General features: G+C 38.9%; 1 protein-coding gene across 3 annotated transcripts in view; it reads left to right on the forward strand.

Moving 5' to 3' along the window:
• Positions 1 to 26158, forward strand: part of atp10d (ATPase phospholipid transporting 10D) — a 63749-nt gene that overhangs the window by 14512 nt on the left and 23079 nt on the right. For 2 of the 3 annotated variants that reach the window (XM_034241269.1, XM_034241270.1), the window contains 6 exons: positions 689 to 883; positions 10541 to 10745; positions 11514 to 11599; positions 12167 to 12273; positions 14840 to 14971; positions 16569 to 16681. In XM_034241269.1, the coding sequence (XP_034097160.1) occupies positions 689 to 883; positions 10541 to 10745; positions 11514 to 11599; positions 12167 to 12273; positions 14840 to 14971; positions 16569 to 16681 (838 nt within the window). Of the gene's footprint in view, positions 1 to 688; positions 884 to 3170; positions 3776 to 10540; positions 10746 to 11513; positions 11600 to 12166; positions 12274 to 14839; positions 14972 to 16568; positions 16682 to 26158 lie in introns of those variants that run through there. The other variant, XM_034241272.1, reaches the window with a different exon arrangement.

Below are 26158 nucleotides of genomic sequence, written 5' to 3' on the forward strand. Positions count from 1 at the left end.
CACAATACAAACACAATGGTCTTACACCTGCATTAGGCTACTAGATCACATTGTACATCAGCATGTTCAAATCGGATAGGTGGGCACTAGGGACATCTGGGCACCTCGATGTACAATTGGCTATTTTGTCCAAAATGTTAAAAAATATTTTTTATTTTTCCCTTTACACGGGAGTCCGGGACAAACAAAGTCCCGTACGGGACACGCCCCTTTTGGCTCAAATACGGGGCGTCCCGGCTAATACGGGACGGTTGGCAACCCTAGGTAATGCTAACCTTTTAAATGAACATGTATCTTAAAGTGACTTTCAGCTCCAATTCCGGGGACCACATTTTGCGTGTGGAGCAGAAATGCTTCCTTGCAAAGATGGTTTCCTGCTGGAAGATTCCATAACCTTTCTTAGGTGTTTTCTGTTCCAGAATGTATTGCTTGTTTGTTTAGCTTAGTATCATGTGTGGACCTTGGAATTGGGGTCAAAAGGGCTGGATAAGCCTATTAGTCCACAGTTTTTTGAATGCCACATCTTAGGTCCATCAATTACAAATTTGAGTTGAGATATTTCAGTCCAAACCACAAAAACTGACAGACACATAGGAAATATATTGTGGAACACCAAAGGAAAGTCTAGGAGCAAATGGTTGCATTTCCACTAAATACTAATACTAGCTGCTTTGGTCTTCCTTTGTAGGGCTGCCAACCTCTATTTCCTGTTCCTGGTGTTACTGAACTGGGTGCCAGTGGTTGAAGCCTTTCAGAAGGAAATCACCATGATTCCTCTGCTGGTGGTTCTCACTGTAATCGGCATCAAGGACGCCCTGGAAGACTTCAGACGCTACCTGTTTGACAAGAAGGTCAACAACAATGTGGTGCGAGTGTTTTGTGGGTAAGTCAGCCTCTTTAGCTAAAATGTTCTGACTTGTGAACATGTCTGTGAGGCTGTGATACCATAAACTGGTATGAAAGAATATTGAACTTCATCATATTACCCAACTTATATAAAGTACATAGTATGCAGAGTGACTAGCTTAGCATCAGAACTTCAAGGAGTTCACAGCTGCATGATAAGTAAAATTGCTGAGTGAACCACAGCTTAACTGGATAATGAAGGGCTTGTCTTATTGGCTCTGCTCCAAACAGTCGATTCAGAAAAGGTTCAGTTGCCATATTACCAACTGCTAATAAAATATTGTTTAAACAAAATCCAGAGCAACATTCCTACTTTCCCAGCATGCAACAGCAACAAAGACAAACTCTATATCGACAGTAGTCCCTTCACAGGGTATGACGGTGGCCCGGCATCATCCATTTATTAGCCTGCTTTATAATTCTTTTTTTTAGCTCAATAAGCACATATAGTATTTTAAAGGACACTTCCTGTATAGATCACCGGAAGTTGGCTAGAGGGGACGCTGGCATGTTTTTCGCCGCTCTTCTTGCCAACGCTTATTCCTCGTGTCTATCACTCCCTGCCGTCAATTCTTTTTTGCATACACAGCGAAAAGATTGTTCTTCTCTGGTTTTGTGTTTCTGCCATACTCCGTTGCTCAGCCGATTATGTTTGGCTGCTGTTTAGCTCCTAGCCTCTGCCGTCCTGCCATTAGCAAAACGAGCTCACCGTCGTGCTCTGCTATCCGTGGAATCCCCGCTCCGGAATACCCCGACTGGTCTCCTCTTTGCCCCGCTCCCAGGACTATCCACGAACCCTCCCTCAGTCCTGCTATCTCAACTGGGGTGTTTTCCATCACCGCTGCTGAGGTTCGAGGTCCGGTTTCTACCAGGCTAATGGTGCTAGCTGCTAGCTGGCTCGCTGTTCTTCCCACATGCCCCACCCCAGAACCTGCGGTCTTCAGACTCTGGCCCCCCGCACCAACATGTGAACCTTCGGGGATAGAGCCTTCAGTATGGCAGCCCCCACTCTCTGGAATGCTCTCCCTGCGGAGATCCGCAACATCCCCCCCCTTTCTATCAGCTGTGCACCGTTATGGTGTAAATATAACCTATCTACCAATTGGATCAAATATAAAAGTCAGCCGAATTAGTGTTGATACTGCAAGGAGACGTATTGTGTGAAAAGAAATGGAAGATGTTGTTTCATTGTTAATATATTTATGATCCACGTCACGTATTCAGTTTTGGCGGCATCTCTTCCAGTTTGTCAAAAGGTCTTCTGATTAGGGCTCTATAAATAAATATCTACGGCAGATATGTAATATTTAATGCAGCCGAACCGTGTATTACAATGCCGTTATGTGATGACTTCCAAAGAGAAAAGCAAGAACACTCGGAATAAAGTATTATTTTATTTGAAACTTTATTTTTTTCGATTTCATATCGCATAAACACCATCTCCCAACATGCGGCTAAAACAATCGATGTTTTAGCCTATCAAAACCTCTGAAAAAACAAAGGTGTCTCTCAGAATCGAAAGAGAAAAATCTATGGGAAAACACAAAAGCATTGTACACAATTTAAACCAATTAATGTCGTATAATTTACAAGGATAAACTGATGTTTTTTAGTGGATGAGTACTGCAGATATCACTGTTAAATCATTTGATCATTGGTTTTATTATGAAAACGTCGAGACCGGAAATACTGTTTTCAACCCGTAACTTTACATGGAGGCTGCCGCATACCTGAAATGATCTTTGTAATATCTATCAAACTATAGATCCTACATATCGACTGGACGTGGATTCTAAAAGTACAATCTACACTTCTCGCTAGAAATCTAATAAAAAAGTGTTTTAATGGCCAAACTATCCTACAATTTAGGATTTTCCAGAGAGGGTTATTTGTGAATAAACGACCATATGTAACGTTTGCATTCAACGGTATTATAGGACGTATTAAGCGCTTGAACAAACGACATATTTGGTCGTAATAAGGGCCTGAACAATCGGCATATTTGGTCGTATGACTTGGAGGACTTGTTGGCCTTTTTTGTATCGGTTCAAAGAGCGGTCTTTACAGTATGTTAGAATGTATATAATATACTATCAGGAAGACGTATCCAACCATTCTGTTCAATTTCACTGGACATATTAATCTGTCAACTCAATCTTAAAGGATCGTCTGGAAATAAGAGACTGCACAATCTCTTCTGCTGCTCCCTCTTGCTCCTATATTTTATTACACAATCCGTCTTTTGAGGCCGTTGTAAAGCTTGGACCTTGAGTTTGTTTACAGCCCTTTTGAAAGTAATCTGCCATCGAGGTATTCATTCATCCCTCCCATTCCAAACAGACAGGTCTTTACTTAAGGTGTCAGGAGGATTTATTCCAAATATGACAGGTCTGTTGAAAGAAGGGACGGCATGAATGTGAAAGGAAAGTGGCAGGACAGGCTAGTGAAGGATTAAGCAGAACTGAGTCCAATGGAGCGGTGACCTCATGTATAGCTTGGAACGTCTTCCTTCTTCCAAGGAGCGCCTGCAGAAGCAGAGGACAGTGGTACCTTCCTTCAACGCAGATGAGGAACTGAGTCTACTCTTGAAGTCGTACAAAGGCAACAAGATCCGTACCTCAAAGTATTCCCTCCTCTCCTTCCTGCCGAAGAACCTGTTTGAGCAGCTCCATCGAGCTGCCAATGTCTACTTCATCTTCCTCGCTGCTCTCAACTTTGTTCCCGTGGTGAAGGCCTTCCAGCCCGAAATCGCTGTGATTCCCATCATACTGGTGCTGGCAGTGACCGCGGTCAAAGATATCTGGGAGGACTACCACAGGTATAAATCGGATCATTCCATTAACAGGCTGCCGTGCCATGTCTACAGCAGGTAGGTTCAATGTTTATTTCTGAAAAGTCTTGATTTGGCAAAACAGAACCTCTAAATGCAAGCAGTGATGACAGAAGTACAAAGATGTTTTACTTAGTGTTATCCTCATAATGTACATAAAGTACTCATTATGCAGTATGGCCATTTTTTTAATTCAGTATCTTGTATTACACGATTATATTTAGTGATTCCTTAATGTTTACTTCCTTTTAATTTTGCAGTTTATAAATCAAATCAAATCGGGTTTTATTTATTTATCACATTTTAAAAACGATTGTTGGTCGAGCCAAAGTGCTGTACATGCAAATAATAAATAACACAGTCGCAAACAGAAGACAATAAATTACAACAGCAAATATAAAAATCAAACACAGGGAAATGTCATGAGTCGTGCTCCGCTCTGACTAGAAGGCCAGGGAGAAGAAGTGAGTTTTTAGTGTTGATTAAAAAAAACCTATAAAGGTGGAGCTAACCAGTTATCTTAGTCCATAATATACTTCGTAATTCATCGGTCGATTTGACTGTTAGTTGAATATGACCATGCTAAGTAACTGATCTTTTCAAGTAAGTGTAGCAGAGTAAAAAGTACAGTATTTGCTTTCAAATTTTAGTGGAGTAGCATAAAAGTAAAAGTATCTCAAAATTGACAGTACTTGAGTAAATGTACTTGGTTACTTTCCACCACTGTGTGCAAGTTACAAGTCCTCTAGTCTATGTTAACAAAATTAGCACAAAATGTAAAGTTTTGGCAAAAATGACTTTTACTGTCTTTTCACCTATGCTTTTTATGTTGGTTTACCGTTAGTTGTCAAAGTGGTAGAAAAATTCTTCTGGGCAAGACTTCCAATAAATGTGCTCTTTGACAATACAAAAAGTCAACAGTCGAATGTGGTCAATTAACTTTTGACAAATGACAGTAGATTACAGCTGGCAGCTGAATACATACCGCCACCTTACAAACCCCTCCCTCAGGTAATAAAGGTAATGTTGACAGGAGGGCATTAAAGAGTCCTCTCTGTAACGCACTGATGTAATGTGCCGTAGAAAATGAACACAAAGAATGTTCTGCCATAATTCCAGGTAAACATTTCTTATTTAATGTTTTTAATGCTGTAGGTTCCATTGTATTCATATAAATTCAACTGCTATTGTATTCAGTCACCAACGGTTACGGTATAATGTTGAAATGAAAATGTATCAGACAATCACAAATCATTAACTATGTCAGTAAAGTGTGTATTAAGGGCAATAACAGTCTAAATTAGTAAACCTACACACTGACATTTTTAAAGCCAATCATAATTTAATTAACATAAATAACAAAATAAATCAGATGAAATTTATTTTTAAAGAAGAGAAAATAAACTGACATGGCAAATATCCATACACTTTACATAAAACATAAGTGGAGCTGAAATCGACCTTTTAAAACTAAATACAATTAGACGGTAAAAAGTCAAGAAACGACAAAACTGAGGTTGAAAATCCCCCCCCCCCCCCCCCACACACTCTTATACGATGCAGGTTCCTGTTTTTGTAGTCTTTTTTTGTCAATTATATCAAATTCAAATTTATTTCATATTGTGTATTCTTGAGATACACTTTTGATATATATGTTTTCTACTGTTGATATGTTTATATGTACTGTTTTTTTATTTTATTATATTTTTAACTCATGTAATATCTGTACATAATTCTCAATGACATAACATTGCAGAGACCTGCCCGAACAGCTTACACTGTGAAAGTCATATTTAACCACTGATTGTATGTGTGAATAATACCCGTCCAACAAATGGCATTCCTCCCTTTGGTAAATACCAGCAGGAGCTTTCACCCCTAGAGCTAATAAGCTTCAGTTGACAAATAGAGTGGAGAAAAAAAGTATTTGATCCCTTGCCGATTTTGTTAAGTTCACCCACTTAAGAAATGAACAGTCTATAATTTTAGCACAGTCACCAAGAAAACTATTGGTAACACACTACACCGTAATGGATCAAACCCTGCTGCGCCTGAAGGCCCCCCCCCCCCTGCTCAAGAAGAACATGAGAGGCCCGTCTGAAGTTTGACAATGAACATCTGAATGACTCAGAGAAGGCTTCGGAGAAGATGATGAGGTCAGATGAGACCAACATCGAGATCTTTGGTATCAACTTGACCCGCTGTGTTTGGAGGAAGAGAGATGCTGACTATAACCCCAGAACACCATCCCCACCGTCAGTCATGGAGGTGGAAACATTATGCTTTGGGGGTGTTCCTCTGCTAAGGGGACAGGAACACTTCCTGCATCGAGGAGCGAATATACGGGGCCGTAACTTACGATAGCCTCTTTCCCTCAGCCAGGACTAGGGATGGGTATCGAGAACCGGTACTAAGTCAGTACCGGTAGCCGATTGGACGGTAACGGTATACCGTTAAGCCGCTGGACAAACGGTGCTGCTATCCGTATATTAATTATGCTACTTCCTTAGTTTAAACAATTCTGGTTGGTTGGGAACCCTCATCCTGTATGACGTATCCGGTTTGAGTACCACTCTGATTGGCCACTATGAATGCCACTTGTCATCTCTCCTAACAGCGCTCTTATTATTGTGAGACTCCCGGGGGCAGACGCAACATCTTGCAAGAAACAGCGTCTCAAGGCTTCTTAACATTTAACAACCTATTAATGATGCATACCCACTTAACGGGAAAAAACTCAGCTAACAGACGATATTGACCATTTTACCTACACGGAACAGAAGTCCAACACCAAGAGTCTAAATCAACACTTAGCGAAAGGGGCTAACAGGGCTAACTTTAGCACATTACATTACATTACATTACATTACATTACATTGCATTTAGCTGACGCTTTTGTCCAAAGCGACTTACAATAAGTACATTCGACCAGGAAGACACAACCTTGAAGAAAACAGAATCATATAAGTATATCAGGTTTCATAGAGCCAAACATTTCAAGTGCTACTCAACTGGCTTTAGGTAATCCAGTCCTTTATTGGTATAAAAGTGCTTCGTTAATCGTTCTAACGCTCGAAGTGGAGTCGAAAGAGATGAGTTTTCAGTTTGCGCCGGAAGATGTGCAAGCTATCTGCCGTCCTGATGTCAATGGGGAGCTCATTCCACCATCTTGGAGCCAGGACAGCAAACCCACGTGTTTTCGCCGATGGGAACTTGGGTCCCCCTCGCAGCGAGGGCGCAACGAGTCGTTTGGCTGATGCAGAGCGTAGTGCACGCGCTGGGGTGTACGGTTTAACCATGTCCTGGATGTAGGAAGGGCCAGATCCATTCGCAGCACGGTAAGCAAGTACCAGTGTCTTGAAGTGGATTCTAGCAGTTACCGGAAGCCAGTGAAGGGAGCGGAGGAGCGGAGTGGTGTGGGAGAATTTAGGAAGGATGAAAACCAGACGAGCCGCTGCATTCTGGATGAGCTGCAGAGGTCGGATGGCACATGCAGGTAGACCAGCCAGGAGGGAGTTGCAGTAGTCTAGGCGTGAGCACATAACTGGCGATCTTTTCTACGTCATGTTATCTGCACAAACGACATATCACATGAAAGCTGAGATTCCACAGATTCCATTGGCATAAGTCTCATCACTGTACGACCACAACTCACTGAACTAGCAGCCAGGAAAGAGCAAGAAAACAACTTCACTTTACGTAGCCATGATGATGATTATGTCTTACCTTTGCTGTTTTGTGTTCAAGGGCATACAAACAGTTAATCCAATGTCTCTGTGTAACTTTAAAATGATTACTGATGATCCATCATTACAATTATAAATAATAAACGCAATAAACGGATTATAATGTTAGCCGGCCGGAGCTTCTGGTTTAGAAGGTGCATCTCGTTTTAACTGAATAATGGTCATGTTTGCATGGATTTATGAACTGCCCCTAATTACCGCCCCCCCTTCTAGAGACACACTGTCAAACACACTCATACCTGCTTGGTATGACATTGAAAAAGTTACATTCAATAATAAATTACAATAAAATGACTGTTTAATCTTCACATCTTGTATTCATGTCTATAATTTTGAGCATTGAAAAGTATCGATAAGAGTATAGAAAAATACCGGTATCGATAAGCAGTATCGGTATCGATAAAATCCTAACGATACCCATCCCTAGCCAGGACACTGAAAATGGGTCATGGGTGAGTCTTCCAGCAGGACAATGACCCTGAACATACGGCCAAGGAAACACAGGAGTGGCTAAAGAAGAAGCACATGTAGGTGAGGGAGGGGCCTAGCCAGTCTCCAGACCTTAATCCCATAGAAAATCGGTGGAGGGAGCTGAAGCTTCCAGATGCCACAATGGACCACAATCCTTCCTGAGATGTACACGAACCTGGAGACCAGCTACAAGAAGCGTCTGATCTCTGTCTGTCCAACAAGGGCTTCTCCACCAAGTACTAAGACATGTGTTGCAAGGGGATCAAATACTTATTTCCCTCAGTTAAATGCAAATCAATTTTTATCTTTTATATAATGTCAGTTTCTGGATTTTCTTTTTGATATTCTTACCATCACTGTTAAAATAAACCTACCATTAAAATGATAGACTGTTAAGTGGGCAAACTTACTAAATCTGCAAGGGACCAAATACTTATTTCCTCCACTGTACAGTACAGTATAGTTTTAACGGCTGACACTGTTTCCATGGCTAAGTATTGCAATACTAGCTACTGTTCCATAATAGTATTCATCATTCAAACTGACTTATTTTTAAGTACTCTTTAAAGGCCTTATACACATTTGTGATGGACATGTTTCTCCATTGTGATCCGTCCACCTGCTGCAGCCTTTCCACTTCCTTTCACCTGAATACATCTGGAAGTTTGTTAAACATATCATTAATAATGGACCTCTAAATTCTTGACAATAACAAAGAAGATAACATATTTTCAACTTTGTGTTCAGAGGACAAAAGTATTCCTGCTCTGTGCTGAATAAAACTGTTGGTCTAATCAGCTGGAGTCTATATCGGCTTGCAGTGTGATGTTTTGTATTTAAGTGGCACATGCCGGGTTTATGTGTACACAGGGAAGATAAACACAATCAATACCTGATTAAATAACTTCTAACTACGTTTAAAAAAGAGCTACCTTCTTGCAACTTTTAAATCAAGGCATTATCTTGGAAATACTCCATAACTGTTTCCGGATGAACAACAGTAATGAGTTAGCTCTTAAGAGGTTAGCAAATGTTGGAATGCTTTGTTTACAATCAGTAAATTATGCTATTTAAAATGTGTGGGATCTCTGAAGCATTTGATAACAACTTTGCACACTCACACCGTCTCAAAAATGTAGAAGACGATGTAATAACATCATTTTGTAGGCCAAAATGCACTTTTTGATGTCTTTTATACATAAATATGTGTCCCCGGTGTGTCGGGGAACTCATGCAGCGTCAGAAAATAAAACCCTTTATCTTTTCCTCCGTACCCAAATCTTTAAAAAACGGGGGTACAACGAGCCGATACAGATGGTGGACCCACAGAAAGTTGCTATCAGAAACAATGCCTGACGTGTTTTGGACGTAATCTCGTCTTTGTTTACATTAGCAAGCCTCGCTAACACTCAGAGCTAACCTGTACTGTAGAGCACATGTGTTTAAAAAGCAGGACATATAAAAAGGAACTCACCTTGTGGTAAACCCGCAAGAGAAAAAGCATTTGAGCTCCATACTGTTTCAGAGATCATTCTTGATGTGGTTTAGAACAGGATGGCGTTTTATCACAGCAGAATTGTACTTTATCTCCGGTAGAATTCTGATCAGGCATTAGCTCCGCCTCCTCTTTTTAATTTTTTCAAGCTAAGGACCCAAAATCCGCGTTTCTCTAACAGGGCTGGAATAGAGGCTTATGAGGGATGTCTAAAATGCATGATCTGTTTGTGTTTTGAGCAAAACACATGTTTTTATATGTTTTCATATATCTGAGACCCATAATATATGCCTTAAAATAGCATGATAGGTGCACTTTAACATATTAGCACCACTTTATAATAGTTGAAGCATAAAAGCAATCGCCAGAAATAAAAAGCTAACGTAATGAACTACATGATGGTCACATGACTTCAAGTCACCACCGCTAAGCTAAAGGATGTGATGACGTTTAGATGTCTCATTTAGCCTTGTTAGCAACCGCTATTTTAAGTCACAAAAAGACAAGTAAGACACTTGTTCACAGACATATGTTATGTCATTGCACAAAACGTGAATATCTCGTAAGCCTATATTAACCACAGACATTATTTCAGAAATTGAACCAAAAACTAATTTTAAAAAACCTTGACCTCCATACGAAGAGTCCGGAAGTGCTAAAATGCTAACTCATTTCCCGTGTTAGGACTTATTTCTGCTCTATTCTCTATGGATCAGTTTAAGTTATAATCGACCTGTTATTTTTCCTTTTCTGTATCCTGTGGTGTACCCCAAGGCGTCATCTTAGGCCCATGTTGTTTGCATCATAACAAGTCATACACGACGGACCTCAAAATGTAGAGCTATTGATTTTAGCATGTCCTCCACTGCCTGGAATCTTTCTAAACTCTGCCCAATCAAAAATAAATAAAGCGTGATTGCTTGTAAAGCCTCACAAAATGGACTACTCTGCATAATTGTTCTTGGCATTGTATTAATGTGTCCTGTCTGTAACCTCATGTACATTAAACATTTTGTGGTCTCTGTTCTTTTTCTCAGTATTTCATCATTTTCCTGAGCTGTTTCTTCTTTCTCTTCTCATATTGTCCCTCAGTAAGCAGCAGGCCTACATTGAGCAGCGCTGGCAGGATGTGCGAGTCGGAGACTTTGTCTGTCTGTCCTCTAATGAAATTATTCCGGCGGACATGCTGCTGCTGTATTCCTCTGACCAGCGTGGGGTTTGTTACATTGAGACCGCCAACTTGGACGGAGAGACCAACCTGAAACAGAGACAGGTGGTTTCTGACCTCCCGTTGCAGGTAATAATACATAAAGTAGATAAATACCATGTGAAAACATGAAAACGTACCTTATGTTTCAATAACGTTGTATGCGCTCATACATTTGTGAATTCTGCTTCCCAATGACTGACAAAAGTTTAGAATTATTTTTACTTTACAAAACAGTACTTGTAGACTTTATCACATTTACAGTATGTTTCTTTAAATGCAATTATTCTCCCCAATGTAATTTAATTACAAAGAGCTATGTTTTTGTAACCACCCCAATGGCATACATTCATGGTTAGAGGTAGGAGGATCCTGTTTCACAACAAATGTAAGCCAAATGTAATATACAGGTAACCTGAAAGCAACTGTGGCTTTTAGGATAAAAACTCAAATTAATAATATTACATAACATTACCCCTATACAGAGCATAAGGTGAAACAAGAACTCTTACATTAGATGTATAATGTAGAATGGATGTATAAACTTTACCTTTTTTGTGATAAAGATTTTTTTGAAGCAGCATTAATGATTTCTAAGGTTTTGGTGCAGGTGAATACATTTTAAAGTAAGTTTGTCCAATTTGCAGTGTTCCTTTATTCCCCACTCATTAGGATAATTAGGCCTATCAAATCTGCAGTTAGTTTAGGTCAGGAAGCTAGATCGTTTATGATGGGATGTGTTTGGATGAATGATTTAAATGGCAAACCTAAAAAAAATGACTCCTTAATGTTTATTCTTGACTATGAGTTAATTGTCAAGTATTAACCAGAGGGTGTGTGTGACTATGTGTTTTCCAGGGAGTAGAGTCCCCCCTCGAGAGCTTCCACAGTCGTATTGAGTGTGAGAACCCCAACAATGACCTCAGCAGGTTCAGAGGTTACATGTAAGTTCCCCTTCATCTGCCTGTAGAACACTGCCGTGACACTGATACATTGGATCATTATGACCTTATCTTTATATATTAATTGAGGCCAACATGTGTCATTGCTTTGTGACTACAGTCTTACAGTATCCTCTTCCTAATCAAAACTAGATATAGAACATTTCAGAAATATATGGAACATGTATCTCTGGAATATTGCCATTTATAAGTCTGGATTAATAGATATATCTCATATTTTAGTATTTTAGTTGAGACATTATTATCATCACATTGTAACAAAAAGAAAAACCGATTCCAACAGATGTTCCTCATCATATTGTTATGCCCCTTTAAAGTGTAACATCCTTTCAAAACAAAGTCAAACTATCCCGAAGTCATATAACTATTTATTCATATATTTATGATATTGCTCTATTTGAAATGAACAAAAGAAGGCCAAATGAGCCTTCTAAAACCATCACACTGCCTAAAACACACCTCCACTCTCTAAATGTTACCAAAGTCAATTCCTCACATCTGTAAACCTACGTCTGATTCTGAAATAAAGTGTATTGTGTTGGTCTGCAGGGAGCACTCCAGTGGGCTCCGAGTGGGCCTCCACAACAACAACCTGCTGCTGAGGAGCTGCACCGTCCGCAACACTGAGACCGTGGTGGGCATCGTGGTGTACGCTGGTGAGAGCAAGCACACACTGAGGGTCAACACACTGCTCACATTGGGGTCTGCTTTGTGAGGAATACATCACGTGTTGAAAGACATTACTAAAATGTTTGTGCAGTCTGTTCACCACAAGCAGGAAAGGTGACCAGCTGTTTCTGTTGACCCAATGAGATCCAATTACATTCGTAATGACTTTTCTTCGTGAATTCAGAGGAGATAAATACATTCATTAAGTGCAGTACTGCATTATTTTTTATTTTGATAACATCACCAGATTACCAATACAAAAATATTTCATTTTTGTATAATTTACCTGACTGATCCTTCATGGGATTATTCTGATTTACGATAAAACTATCAACCAAACATAAACTTGACCAAACATTAACCTGGGTATTTCAGGACCTCATTAAGTGTTTCTTCATCAGTTTTCTAAAGCTCTTATAGCAGCGACAGCCGAGGCAACATCAATCAAACCGTGTTTTGAAAGAATAAATGTAGCCTTAGACCTCCTGTTCCCTGACTGTTAGTGTCAGGTTTACTGTAGTGTGTGAACCCAAGCTCCTTTGTGTCTCCTCTGAATGGAGTAATACAGTAGAACCAGTCAGGTAAGTTGGTGCAGGCGCCCGCCCCCACTACCAGCATCGTACTATCTGCAGGTATTTGAGCTTGACCAAACTCATTCTGTCTAAAGAACAAATGTCATTTTTTGAGCTGAAATTCAGGGATCTCTTATTTTATATTGAACATGAAAGGACATGCCTGCATCTCCTGTCTCCCTACAGCTACAGTACTGAGTGTGCAGACTAGAGCCAGTATTTCCTAATATATGTGTTCTCTTATTTATTCAAGATTCAAAGGCTTTATTGTCATATGCAAAGTAGCTACAGTGTAGAAATGGCAATGCAAATCGTAACTCCCGAGCTCTTCCAACATAGCAACATAGTTATATAAAACTTAAAACAATCAAATAATATAAAATAATAATACTGCAAGAAGAAACAGAGTTGAATAGAAGAGTGAAGATTATGTTGCAGATCAATGTGCAAGTGATGCAGATGAGCTAAATGTTGCAGAGAATGTTGTAAGTGACCAAGTAAATGCAGAAGTCTGTACAAATGTAAAAAGAATAAGATATATGCAGGGACAGAATTTCAAATGAAATATTTTACAATCAAATACAAATAAAACACTATATAAATACTACATAATGAATCAGTTAAGACTCAAAGCCAAATCGTATGTGTACATATACTATCTGCTATTGTTAGTGCTGCAGCTGTAAAACCTTTGTACAGTCAATCATACAAGAGGACCAACGGCAGCCAGCTTTGCTTCCTCTATTTCTGTGGGAATGTGGAAGAGATTTTAGAAAATAACAGAAATGTTGGTTCCTGAAACATCTTTCAAAATGACATCATTTATGGTTTGCCACAAAACATCAAGGCTGTATCTGTATGTCTGCGCGCTACGTGGCTTTAGATGATATTGATTGGATAAACTCCTCCAACTGATAACGAGGAACCATCTAATTAAAACTAGGGTCATTTTGTTGTCAATCTTGTCGAACCAACAGTTCGACAAGAACAAGCAACAGTAACTAAGAAAGGGGGGGACTTTGGATCTGTCAGAATCAGTAAATAATATATGATTACTCTAATAGGGGTTAAAGGCTATAAAATCATATTCCAAGCTAGAGGCAACACAGTTGAAACTGCCAAATGCAGGAAGGAGGACGGCTGGCAATAAATCCCAGGCTGCCTGATGAGGAAATGAATAGACTTATTATCACAGCCCAGCTGACTCTAATTGCATTTGTTTGTTTCATTTCATGTATGTTTTGCTTAAGTATAGCCTAGTCTTTGGAATGTCAAAATATACATATTTACATTTTAGAATGTTGTCCAAAGCGACTTACACTTGGTGCAAAAAGGCAGTGTATGAAAAGTGTAGTCTTATTCTTTCAACTTTATGCCAAGAAACAGACTTGCAGCAAATAAATAAAAATAAGGTATAAAGCAGGTTTTACTTTAAGATGGTGTTATCAACCAACACATACGTTACCAGAGTAAAGTTATAATAATTGTTCCATGAGTGTTTGATAAATGACCACTGTCTTTTAGGATATGAAAGTAAACCTGCCCACCTCTTTGAGTTTTTAAAAAAATGTTCATTGATGAATAAACCATACCTTCGTTTTCTATTCCATGAGAAAAATGTGCCTTTTAATAAAAAGAATACTCATTTATTAAACAGCGCTGTATCTACTATCTCTCTTGGCTGTTTAATGACAGTTTTAAATGCCACTTTACAATGTGTTCCTTTTGTCTTAAATGCTTTGGTTTGTTGGAAAGCACTTTGAACTGTGGTTGAAGTGAGTGAGATAAATAAACGTGCCTTGCCTAAATGCATTAAGTAACAAAGCATACACACAAAAAGTCAGTTTGGAACAAGAAGCAGGGTTTACGCATGAGAAATCATTTATAAAAACAACACTTCAGTTGAGTGTGTGGTGGAGCTGTAAAGAAGTGTGCCCTCTGTCTGTGTAATGGTGTGTGTTCTCCTCTCTGTGTGACCCAGGTCATGAGACTAAAGCCATGATGAACAACAGCGGGCCGCGGTACAAGCGCAGCCAGCTGGAGAGCCACCTGAACACCGTGGTGCTGTGGTGTGTGCTGCTGCTCTTCGTCATGTGTCTCACTGCTGCTATAGGTGTGTGTTCCCCCGCTCTCACTCCTCTGCACAGCTGCAGCACAGCACTGTAGTGTTAAATGAAACAATAAGCCACAGGAGGACTGTTTGGCTGCTGAAATATCACTCTAAATGACTTCCTCTTGCTCTTATAAAACTGTTACCACTTATACCTAGCAAGGTTTCATGAAATAAACACACAAACCCTAAAGAAATGTAATGTATTATACATACAAACACTTTTTTTAAGCAATGTTAAGCAACATACAAGGTGCTGTGGAAAGCATGTTGGTCTTGTTCTTGTACAGACATTTGGCCTTGTCTGAAGATTAGCTGTTTTAGAGATGACCCCTTCTTACTACTGAATATGTGTAAATCATGTTGTAAACATTTCTCCTTCAGATAATGATAGGACCAAAGATGGTATAAGGGTAGATCTTATCTGTCTCTATGATAATGAGGATTACCGGCTTCCTGTTGGTTGAAGGAGCGGAACAACTTCAGTGTGGGTTGGGCAGAGGCTGTCACTACTGTGTCTCAGAGCATATTATGCTGACTGATTAGAAAAAAAACTAACATATTTTGCTGATTATAAATAAATAAACATATACCTATGCTTACTAAATATCATAACTTAAGAAAAGCCAAATATGGCTAGAGGACAGTGAACACATAATGCTAGCTGTAACGAGAGAAATGTGAACATACTTTGCTAACTATTACTTGACAAAAGGTTTATTCTAATTATAACTAGAGAAAAGTTTACATTTTATGCCAACTATAACTAAAGAAAAATGAACATATCATGCTGACTATAACTTAAAGGGGAGCTATCATGCAAAATGCACTTTTGTACGTCTTTTAAACATGAATATGTGTCCCCGGTGTGTCAGGGAACCCACCAAGTGTCAGAAAACACAACCCTCTCTCTTTTCCTCCATACCCCGATCTCTAAAAACGGGGCTGCAACGGATCTGATTATTATTTGAATTTCTCTGACGTCAGAAAAGGGGTGCTCCGCCTATATGGGCAACTCTCCACCTATCAGGGGAATGAGAGACCGCTGGAGACGCTGTAGTACATATGCCAGGCCTGTAAGTGGCGCTGTAGTCTGCCACAAAAGCAGAATCAGCCCTTTCAAAAACAGGGCTGGAAAAGAGCAAATAGAGAAAAATGAGGCATGGCTAAAATGTATGATCTGTTTGGTATTTTGAAGAGAAAACTTCACAGACATGTTTTATATAGGTATGGCCCTACAATATATGTTTCATATATAGCATGATAGGTCCACTTTAACAAAAGTGAACCTGTTATGCTAACTATAGAAACGTGAACATACTATTCTAGCTATACTATACAATGTGAACAAATCTGCTAACATGTATGCAAAAAATGAACTTGATGATCACTATAACAGACTAATTGAACATATGATGCTAATTGTAGAGAAAATGAACATAGTTTGCTCACTATAACTACAGGAAATATCATGCTAACTGTGACTAGAGCAACGTGAAGACATTTCTCTTTTATTTAACTGGAGAGAAATGTATAAGAACATGTGGAGCATAAAAGACCAACTTCAGTCTGTATCTGCTCACAGTGTTTGCTGTTTCAGGTCACGGCCTCTGGCTAAAGAACCGCAAAGACCCGGTCTTTAAGGTGGATACGGAGACTTCTCCCGCCCTGGCTGGATTCTATGTCTTCTGGACTATGATCATTGTGCTGCAGGTACACACGTTACCATTTCACCAGAAACAATTACATTTTTAAAATCATATCAAAGACTCTTGTTAGCTGCAAGTAAGTGTTGATTTCCAGATGTGTTGGTCCAACCCAGTCTCACGGCATTTCGTGTTCACCAACACGATTTTTAATCTATTGATTCGTGTTCACCAACACAATTTGCCCCTTTTTTTCGTGTTGCACAGCACGATTTTAAAAGCAATGTATTTATACTGCCTGCAGCACGTCTTTTTCTCCGGTCGGGTCGAGGAAGACCGGAAGCTGTGTGGTTCATAAAAACATGTTCTTACCATAGACTGTATATATAAATGGACGTAGGGTCCGTGACGTCACCCATAGGATTCTGCAGGGTTGCCGTGAAGCCCTTAGTAGGCGGAGTCGGCCACTAACGGCTCGACAGTGACGTCAGAGTTCAACTCCCGCCTGTTCCAGCCCGCTCCAAATAAGGGCAAAGAGGCGAGACCTGCTGCCACCAAGCTGGAAGTTCCAGAGCTAGCTGAAGCTACCAAGCTAAGCTAACATGCTCCCCATCTGCACGCTGCCGTCGCATTTTACGTTTCTAAGGTAAGCGGACATGAAACTATTCAGCAAAAACTATAAATAATAATCTAAGTTATTGAGCTTTTAGCATAATACTTCAGAATCTTAAAACCCCTTAACGTTTGTATGCAATTGTGCTAAATTCAACACTGGAATCAAGCAAATATTAATATGTTTGCATGACATTAGTTATTTATATTTTGATATCACTTAACTATACGTTTAATACATTTAAGTCAAGCTAAGGTACATGTGATGGTAGCTAGTTAGTGCTCTTACCTGTGAGGCCTCCTCCAAACAGCATAATAACCAGACTGTATCATTAAAACTAAGTACCAGTTCTAGATCCTTGACTTTAGACAAACAATTCAAAAGACAAAATGTATTTAAAGACCAATCTTTATTTTAATGTGCCTCTTAACCTGAGATATTAGTTATACAGTAATAGTATTGACAATCTAAAAAAACTGAGCAACTCAACAGTCAACTTTATGTTTCTTATTGTCTAAAGCATTTATTATTTTCATTTTCCCCCTCTCATATTCAGTGTGGACGGATTGAGACAGCATGGTGTCCAGAGAGCTGCAGAGACTTCAGGGAGAAACCTCCGTGTGATGGACGTCCTGTCTGTTGGTTTGGAGAGGACTGAGGGTCTTTCCTCTGCGAGGAGGACCAGGCCTGATGGAGGAGCCCATGCTGGGCAAAGCTGATGCCAACTTCACAGGCCTAGTCGGTCACTTTATTTGACTAAATGTGTTTAATACATTTAATAGGTTTACACCTTCTGTCCATATGTGCTTTTTATTTAAAACATTTGATTAACTTTTGGTTCACATTTCAATAAATTGTATTTGTATTTGCACTCCTTTTGTCCATTATTCTTACTGAAAATGTTAGATTACACATTCACATCTGACTGAAGATTGGCCCCATTTATTTGTGACGTTGCAAAACAAGGTACATGTTGTGAAGCTCATAAAGTGAGGCAAATAGAAATAATCAGCTGATGGAGTGTAGATGTGGAAATAGCTGCATTCGATCAGCTGACTGTTTTCACAATAAAAGTAGTTTCTTAGTGAATGTCCTGTACTGGTCTTAAAATCTCATAACATCAGCTTTTAATGTTCCTCTTGGATGTTCTTCTTGACCCTCAGAGAAGGAGAACATGTCCTGTGTTTCAGGCATGTCCTTTCCTAACAAAAATGACAGGAAACATAAAACATATTATTGCAGAACAAGTGTGTTATTTATGAAAGCGGTGTGCTTGTGTGTTTAGGGGCTGTAGATATAATTATTTTGTAATTGTAATGTTTTTTTTTTATTTCAACAATGAGCTACAAAGACAATCAGATTATGAATGAACAGTATATTTCTATGTTCATCAACATAGAAATATATGTTATTATCAAAATAATATTGAACTGTTATCAAAACGTAATGCAACTGTAGAAGCTTGCTCTGTTGTCTCACTGAAAGAATAACTTTTACCACGTTTTTTACAGACAATATTGAGAGATAAATAGTAGCAGTTCTCACTATGTGTTAAATATATTTGCCTTCAATACATTAAATTAGAAAGCTGACAAAGTCATATTGCTTGTTAACAATAACATCTAAATGTAACTTTTTGCATGGAAAAAACCCTCAACTTAACTGATGTGTAGGTGATCTAGTATTTAGTATTGTTTAATGGAATGTATATCAGTGTATTCAAGTCAATACTTAATTCATTTAAACCAATATCTTTCTTGATTCTTTGTACAGTATGAAAAAAGAGTCTTTGTACCTGTGCTGAAGTTCACTGCTGTGAGGAGTCCAGTTCTGTCTCTCACTCTCTGGTCCAGCCTGTCTGCATCACCTGGACACCTTAAACCAGTGGTCCCCAAACTAAGGCCCGCGGGCCGGGTACGGCCCGCCTCCACATTTGGCCCGGCCCCCTGAACAATACCAGAGACGCATTATGATTTATTTATTTTTAAATTATTATTATTATTTATTTATTTTTTTTGTCTGGCCACGCGAATCCTAGACTAGCCCCTGTCAAAATGTTGTGACCTGCTCTATCGAAATCAGTCGCATTGACCCGAAGACACCTTTTGAGTTGTATGGAAAGAGGATATTCCTAGCTTTCTAATGATATCAGGATTGTTTTTGTACTTCAAATATTAAGCGAAATATGTCACATTATATAATGACTGTCACCGAGTCATCATTTTGAGAAAAAGGCCTTCAAAGTTGTCTCTTCTCTGGAATCCATCGATCTGATTGATTATTAGCGGAGCAAATGATCAAAATACTACCGAGGGAAGATATTTTCGTTTGGAGGGGAAGCTTGCGAGTGTGTGTGTGTGTGAGTGTGTGTGCTTGTGTAATTTTGCGTTTGTGTGTATTGTGTTTGTTTCCCGGGGAAAACACTCACGAGAAACACCGGCTGTTGTTATGCCTGCCGTTCTCCGCTTGTAATTATGCCGAAGCTTCAAAGTTGTATTTATCATCTGAATTTGCTGAAACAAGTTTAATATTCTGAAAGCCAAGACTTTGTTTAATTGAAATCAGATGAAAACAAACTGTAACGGACCCTGCAGTGTTATCTATGATTACTATACTCTTACATTCATAATTTCAGCAGAGTGAGGGGGGGGGCGGCGCTGCGGAAGAGCAGATTGCAAGTGAGAAATAAATAGGAAATAAAAGTTTCATATTCTGAAAGCCAAGACTTTGTTTGTTTAAAATCAAACAAAACACCCGAACCCCGAAAAAATAGTTTTTTTTACGTAAATCCACGTTTATTTTGAGAGATTCTGCTCTGACAACTAAGCTAAACTTTTACCTGTTAAGATTGTGCACGGCACAACAGAAAGTTACAGTAATTTTCAATGGACTTTTTTTCTGTGAAGAACCCAGAGAGGGTTATTTGGTTATTATTTATTTCATAAATAGTGTTATTTATTTCATTAATAGTGTTATTATTTATTTCCTGACTTTTTTTCTGTGAAGATCCCGGAAAGGGTTATTAATATTTGGTTATGTGTGGCTTTCTAGAAAACAATAAATGTTTACGTTTAGACACCCATGCGATCGTCACACTTTTTCTGTTACAAACTGACCCGGCCCCCATCAGAGAAGGGAAAAGTTATGTGGCCCTCACAGGAAAAAGTTTGGGGACCCCTGCCTTAAACAAACAGATATGTAAAGTACCATGTGTACAAACAATACAACTGATTCTCTTCTGTTGAACATGTTGGATTGGGTATTGTCCGAGTCAGGGGCCTTTTTATTTTACTGTAACTTTGGAAGTTGTGTTACCAATGCTTACTGTTTATTTGATACCCATTTGGTAATGCAATTAATAAAAACAACAAGGTTTGGGTTCGTTCTTCAGATGACTGTGACGTTAACGTGTAAACTCAATAATGAACTCCAGCTCAACCAACCATATTGTAATATCTAAGTAATCATCTTGAAATAGGACATTAATAATTGTAATATACACACATCGTGAGGTTGATTTCACATACACTACTTCGACATTAGCTTGTCTACATACTTGAGCATAGCCAATTTAAATTAACCTTAGATGCATACAGTTCTACCTACATAATAAAATATCTCTAAGCTACAAGGATGTAACCTTATTTTATCAACCTCAAACAGAAGCCGTTTGTTCAACAGTATTATCCCACTTAACACTTGTCTATTTAGTTTTAACCTTTATATATACACTCTATGATTTTAACTTGGAGGCTACGATTACAATCGTTAGCACCGATGTAGCTACCACTAGCTTACATGCTAACCCAAGCCTTACCATTCATTACGTGGCTGATTAAAATCATTAATACATAAATAAAGCACTCGAATTTCACTTACCGCATTCATGCACCGTCTGTTTTAACCGCAGAGCGAGTCACAATAGTCCGATATATAAGCATGAAGAACAAACAACCACGGCCGGCTTCAAGTTGTGTTTCCTGGATGAGCTGAGCAGGCAGAGTCCCTGTAGCTAGCTTCACGGAGCAGCTAGCAGAGAGACAAGAAGCTAGCAGCAGCAGTCACTTGACAGAGCCGTCACTCAATGTGACCACGCCCTAATTTATGCACACACTTTAAGACCTAATATAAATAAAAGGGTCGCGTTAGAAAACAATTCACTCACAGATCCATAATCATGAAGGTGGAATCTAACTATATCGATAATAAAAATGTATGGAGCCAGGGGTAGAAACATGTTTTTTTCTGCTGTAAAATTGGGCATTTTAACATGGGGGTTTATGAAAATTGCTCCTTTCTGCAGCCATCGCCTATCGGCCAATATATGAACTGCAGTGTGTGGCACTTCCGTATTGACTTCCTGTTTGCCGCTTGGTTCTTACTTAATATCAAGCCACAGTTATTGCTTTTATTTGAAATCGTATAATTTCGGACTTTTGTTGCCGTCTGTGAGGAAAATAAATGGGGCTCAGAGCCTCAGGATACTGAAATCTGTATTTTTCAAATCTTTTTGTCCTTCTAATTTGTTATTATTTTCAAAATAACACACTGTTATTTACTCATCAATAACACACAATTATCCTTGCTTTTATTTATTGTTTTAATTCCATAATCTCGGGCTTTTTTGGCGTCCGTCAGGAACTGAATTTCAAAATAAAAATAACCGGAAACAGACGTAGGCATTTCGAGCGATTACCCAAGATCCTCAGCTATGGTTTTAAGCTCGTTTATTGGATGTTTTAGCCGCAATACATGCTGGGATTTGGTGTTTTTATGATATGAAATCTGGAAAACATTTAAAAAGAATAAAATAATACTTAATTCCGAGCGCTCTTGCTTTTCTCTTTGAAAGTCATCACATAACGGCATTGTAATACACGGTTCGGCTGCATTGTATATTACAGATCTGCCGTAGTTCTTTATTTATAGAGCCCTGATGAGAAGACCTTCGGAAAAACTGAGAAAATGCCGCCGAAACTGAATACTTGACGTGGATCATAAATATATTCAACAATTAAACAACATCTTCAATTTCTCTTCACACAATACGTCTCCTTGCAGTATCAACACTAATTCGGCTGACTTTTACATTTGATCTAATTCACAGATAGGTTATATTTACACCATAACGGTGCACAGCTGAATAAAAGAACTGTCGTTTTTAAAGATATTACTGATTTTCTTTGAATGTAAGAATGTAAATACTGAGTCTGAAATAGTATAGCAATATGCTGTAAAATTATGTGAAAGCATGCATAAAACTACACATCTTCAGATGTACGAAAACATAAGTGTCCTACATTTATAATACAAAGTTATTATGGCTGTGTGTACCTTGTGTGCACCTCCTAGTGGTTAAAGCACGTTATTGAATTATTGTTTATATTTGATTAAAAAAAGGGGGGAAAGTATAAATATAGAATATAAAAAATCAAGAAGATACTATATGTGATCTCTACAATAAAACAGTTTAGTGCAGAATGTACAAAGATATTAATAGGAGGAGGTGCAAAACAGAAAAACGAATTAACCTTTATTTAAACATTACATAACAGATTAAGGTCTTCTTTTAAATAAGAAAAAAACTTTGGGGGTATCTATCTACAGATAAATATTAAGCCTGACAAAGTACTTAACGTCTAATATATTGCTTTTCTGCTATGTTAACTATGTTGAAGCACTTATTTTAACTGATATTATACATATGAATTATACTCTTATGTAGATAGAATAAGAAATGTGCAGAATATGACAGTTTAATGGTGGAGGTACACACATATTGATAGATGTCTTGTAATGCACTGTTAAGGCACCTGTGACCCAAGTGTTTCATTCATTGCATAACTACACCGTAGTTGTGTATATGATATGTCAATACACCTTTGAAAAACTTGAAAGGGATGTGCAAAATAGCCATAATATACAGTCTTTAATGAACTATTAGTAGAGAATAACGAGTAATGAATATACTTTATTACTCATTTCCATTCATGTCATATATGATGAATTGGAAATGGGGGACCCTGATGTAAACAAGACGAAAGTCTTTCTCTGGTCTGCATCCCCTTAACAATTGTATGTTTTGAGCTGTACTGTACTGTACCCAATATACAAGCTGTTAATAAACTTTTCAATCAATCAATCAAGTCAATTGCAGATACATGTTTAGTCTTCTCAAGCACCAACTATCAAACATCTCTCCTGATTGTTGGCACTTGACAATCACCTTACCTGAATTTTACTCAGGTGTAACTAGAGTCTGATTTAAGGGTTGTTTATATTTCACATAATTAATCAGAATCTGCAAAGTAACTCAAATAAATGCAGTCGAGTAAAAATACCAGGTTAACCTCTGAATTGTAGTGGAGTATAATTACAAAGTAACAATGAGCTGTCATGTGGGTATTAATGCTGCGCATTATGGACACAAGCGATTTTCACCCATTTATTAATTATATGTTTTACATTTGATAACACCAATGTGTTTAATACTGGCAACTTCTAATTGTGGGAAAAACGAAAACGTTCAGTAGAGACGTCCCATAGAACATTTTGCGAAACACAATAGCCAGCATGTGTAGTTCTGGGGGGGCGTTCGATTCCAGTTTTGGATAGTCTGGCGTGGGTGGTTTCGTTCCATTTCACACAGCTGTTTGACGCTCTGCGTAACCTTACGGGGACTGTAGTCCTAAATGATAGCTGGGGATTATGGGTAGTGTAGTGTCTTCGGCCATCCGAAACTCAGAAACGTTGACAATCGCAATGATGCTCGAAATGTCCCTTATAGGCCTACGTCTGTTTCCGGTTATTTTTATTTTGAAATTCAGTTCCTGACGGACGCCAAAAAAGCCAGAGATTATGGAATTAAACCAATAAATAAAAGCAAGGATAATTGTGTGTTATTGGTGAGTAAATAACAGTGTGTTATTTTGAAAAGATTAACGAATTAGAAGGAAAAAAATATTTAAAAATACAGATTTCCGTATTCTGAGGCTCTGATCCCCATTTATTTTCCTCACAGACGGCAACAAAAGTCCGAAATTATACGATTTAAAATAAAAGCAATAATTGTGGCTTGATAAGAACATGCTTTTATGAACCACACAGCTTCCGGTCTCCCACGACCCGACCGGAGAAAAAGACGTGCTGCAGGCAGTATAAAATTGCTTTTACATTGCTTTTAAAATCGTGCTGTGAACACGAATCAATAGATTAAAAATCGTGTTGGTGAACACGAAATGCCGTGAGACTGGGTTGGTTGGTCACAGCAAATACATTTTTGGTTAAATGCCAAACATAAGGTCTGTGGTTAACACAAACTGAAGAGATTGTAACGTTTTGTTCTACAAAAGAAAATATGTCAGTAAATACCCCAGTGATAAAAGCGGTTGTTCACAAGTGACTAAGTGAGACAACTAAACTTCATAGTGTAAACATTAGCCGCCTTTAGCTTAGCAATGGTGAAGTCATGCTACTGTCAACGTTTTTACTTCTGAAGATTGCATTGACACTTTAAACAGTAGGCTACCTATCATGTAAAATGCTCTTCTTCATGTCTCCTCTACATCAACATGTGTTCCCTCTTCTTCATGTCTCTTCTACATCAACATGTGTCCTCTCTTCTTCATGTCTCTTCTACATCAACATGTGTCCCCTCTTCTTCATGTCTCTTCTACATCAACATGTGTCCTCTCTTCCTCATGTCTCTTCTACATCAACATGTGTCCCCTCTTCTTCACGTCTCTTCTACATCACCATGTGTCCCCTCTTCTTCACGTCTCTTCTACATCAACATGTGTCCCCTCTTCTTCACGTCTCTTCTTCATCAACATGTGTCCCCTCTTCTTCATGTCTCTTCTACATCAACATGTGTCCCCTCTTCTTCATGTCTCTTCTACATCAACATGTGCCCCCTCTTCTTCATGTCTCTTCTACATCAACATGTGTCCCCTCTTCTTCATGTCTCTTCTACATCAACATGTGTCCTCTCTTCTTCATGTCTCTTCTACATCAACATGTGTCCCCTCTTCTTCATGTCTCTTCTACATCAACATGTGTCCACTCTTCTTCATGTCTCTTCTACATCAACATGTATCCCCTCTTCTTCATGTCTCTTCTACATCAACATGTGTCCCCTCTTCTTCATGTCTCTTCTACATCAACATGTGTCCCCTCTTCTTCATGTCTCTTCTACATCAACATGTGTCCCCCTCTTCTTCATGTCTCTTCTACATCAACATGTGTCCCCTCTTCTTCATGTCTCTTCTACATCAACATGTGTCCCCTCTTCTTCATGTCTCTTCTACATCAACATGTGGTCCCCTCTTCTTCACGTCTCTTCTACATCAACATGTGTCCCCTCTTCTTCATGTCTCTTCTACATCAACATGTGTCCCTCTTCTTCATGTCTCTTCTACATCAACATGTGTCCCCTCTTCTTCATGTCTCTTCTACATCAACATGTGTCCCCTCTTCAACATCAACATGTGTCCCCTCTTCTTCATGTCTCTTCTACATCAACATGTGTCTCCTCTTCTTCATGTCTTTTCTACATCAACATGTGTCCCCTCTTCTTCATGTCTCTTCTACATCAACATGTGTCCCCTCTTCTCCATGTCTCTTCTACATCAACATGTGTCCCCTCTTCTTCATCAACATGTGTCCCCTCTTCTTCATCAACATGTGTCCTCTCTTCTTCATGTCTCTTCCACATCAACATGTGTCCCCTCTTCTTCATGTCTCTTCTACATCAACATGTGTCCCCTCTTCTCCATGTCTCTTCTACGTCAACATGTGTCCCCTCTTCTTCATGTCTCTTCTACATCAACATGTGTCCCCTCTTCTTTATGTCTCTTCTACATCAACATGTGTCCCCTCTTCTTCATGTCTCTTCTACATCAACATGTGTCCCCTCTTCTTCATGTCTCTTCT

This window comes from Gymnodraco acuticeps, unplaced genomic scaffold (assembly GCF_902827175.1).
Source record: "Gymnodraco acuticeps unplaced genomic scaffold, fGymAcu1.1, whole genome shotgun sequence".
Lineage (NCBI taxonomy): Eukaryota > Metazoa > Chordata > Actinopteri > Perciformes > Bathydraconidae > Gymnodraco > Gymnodraco acuticeps.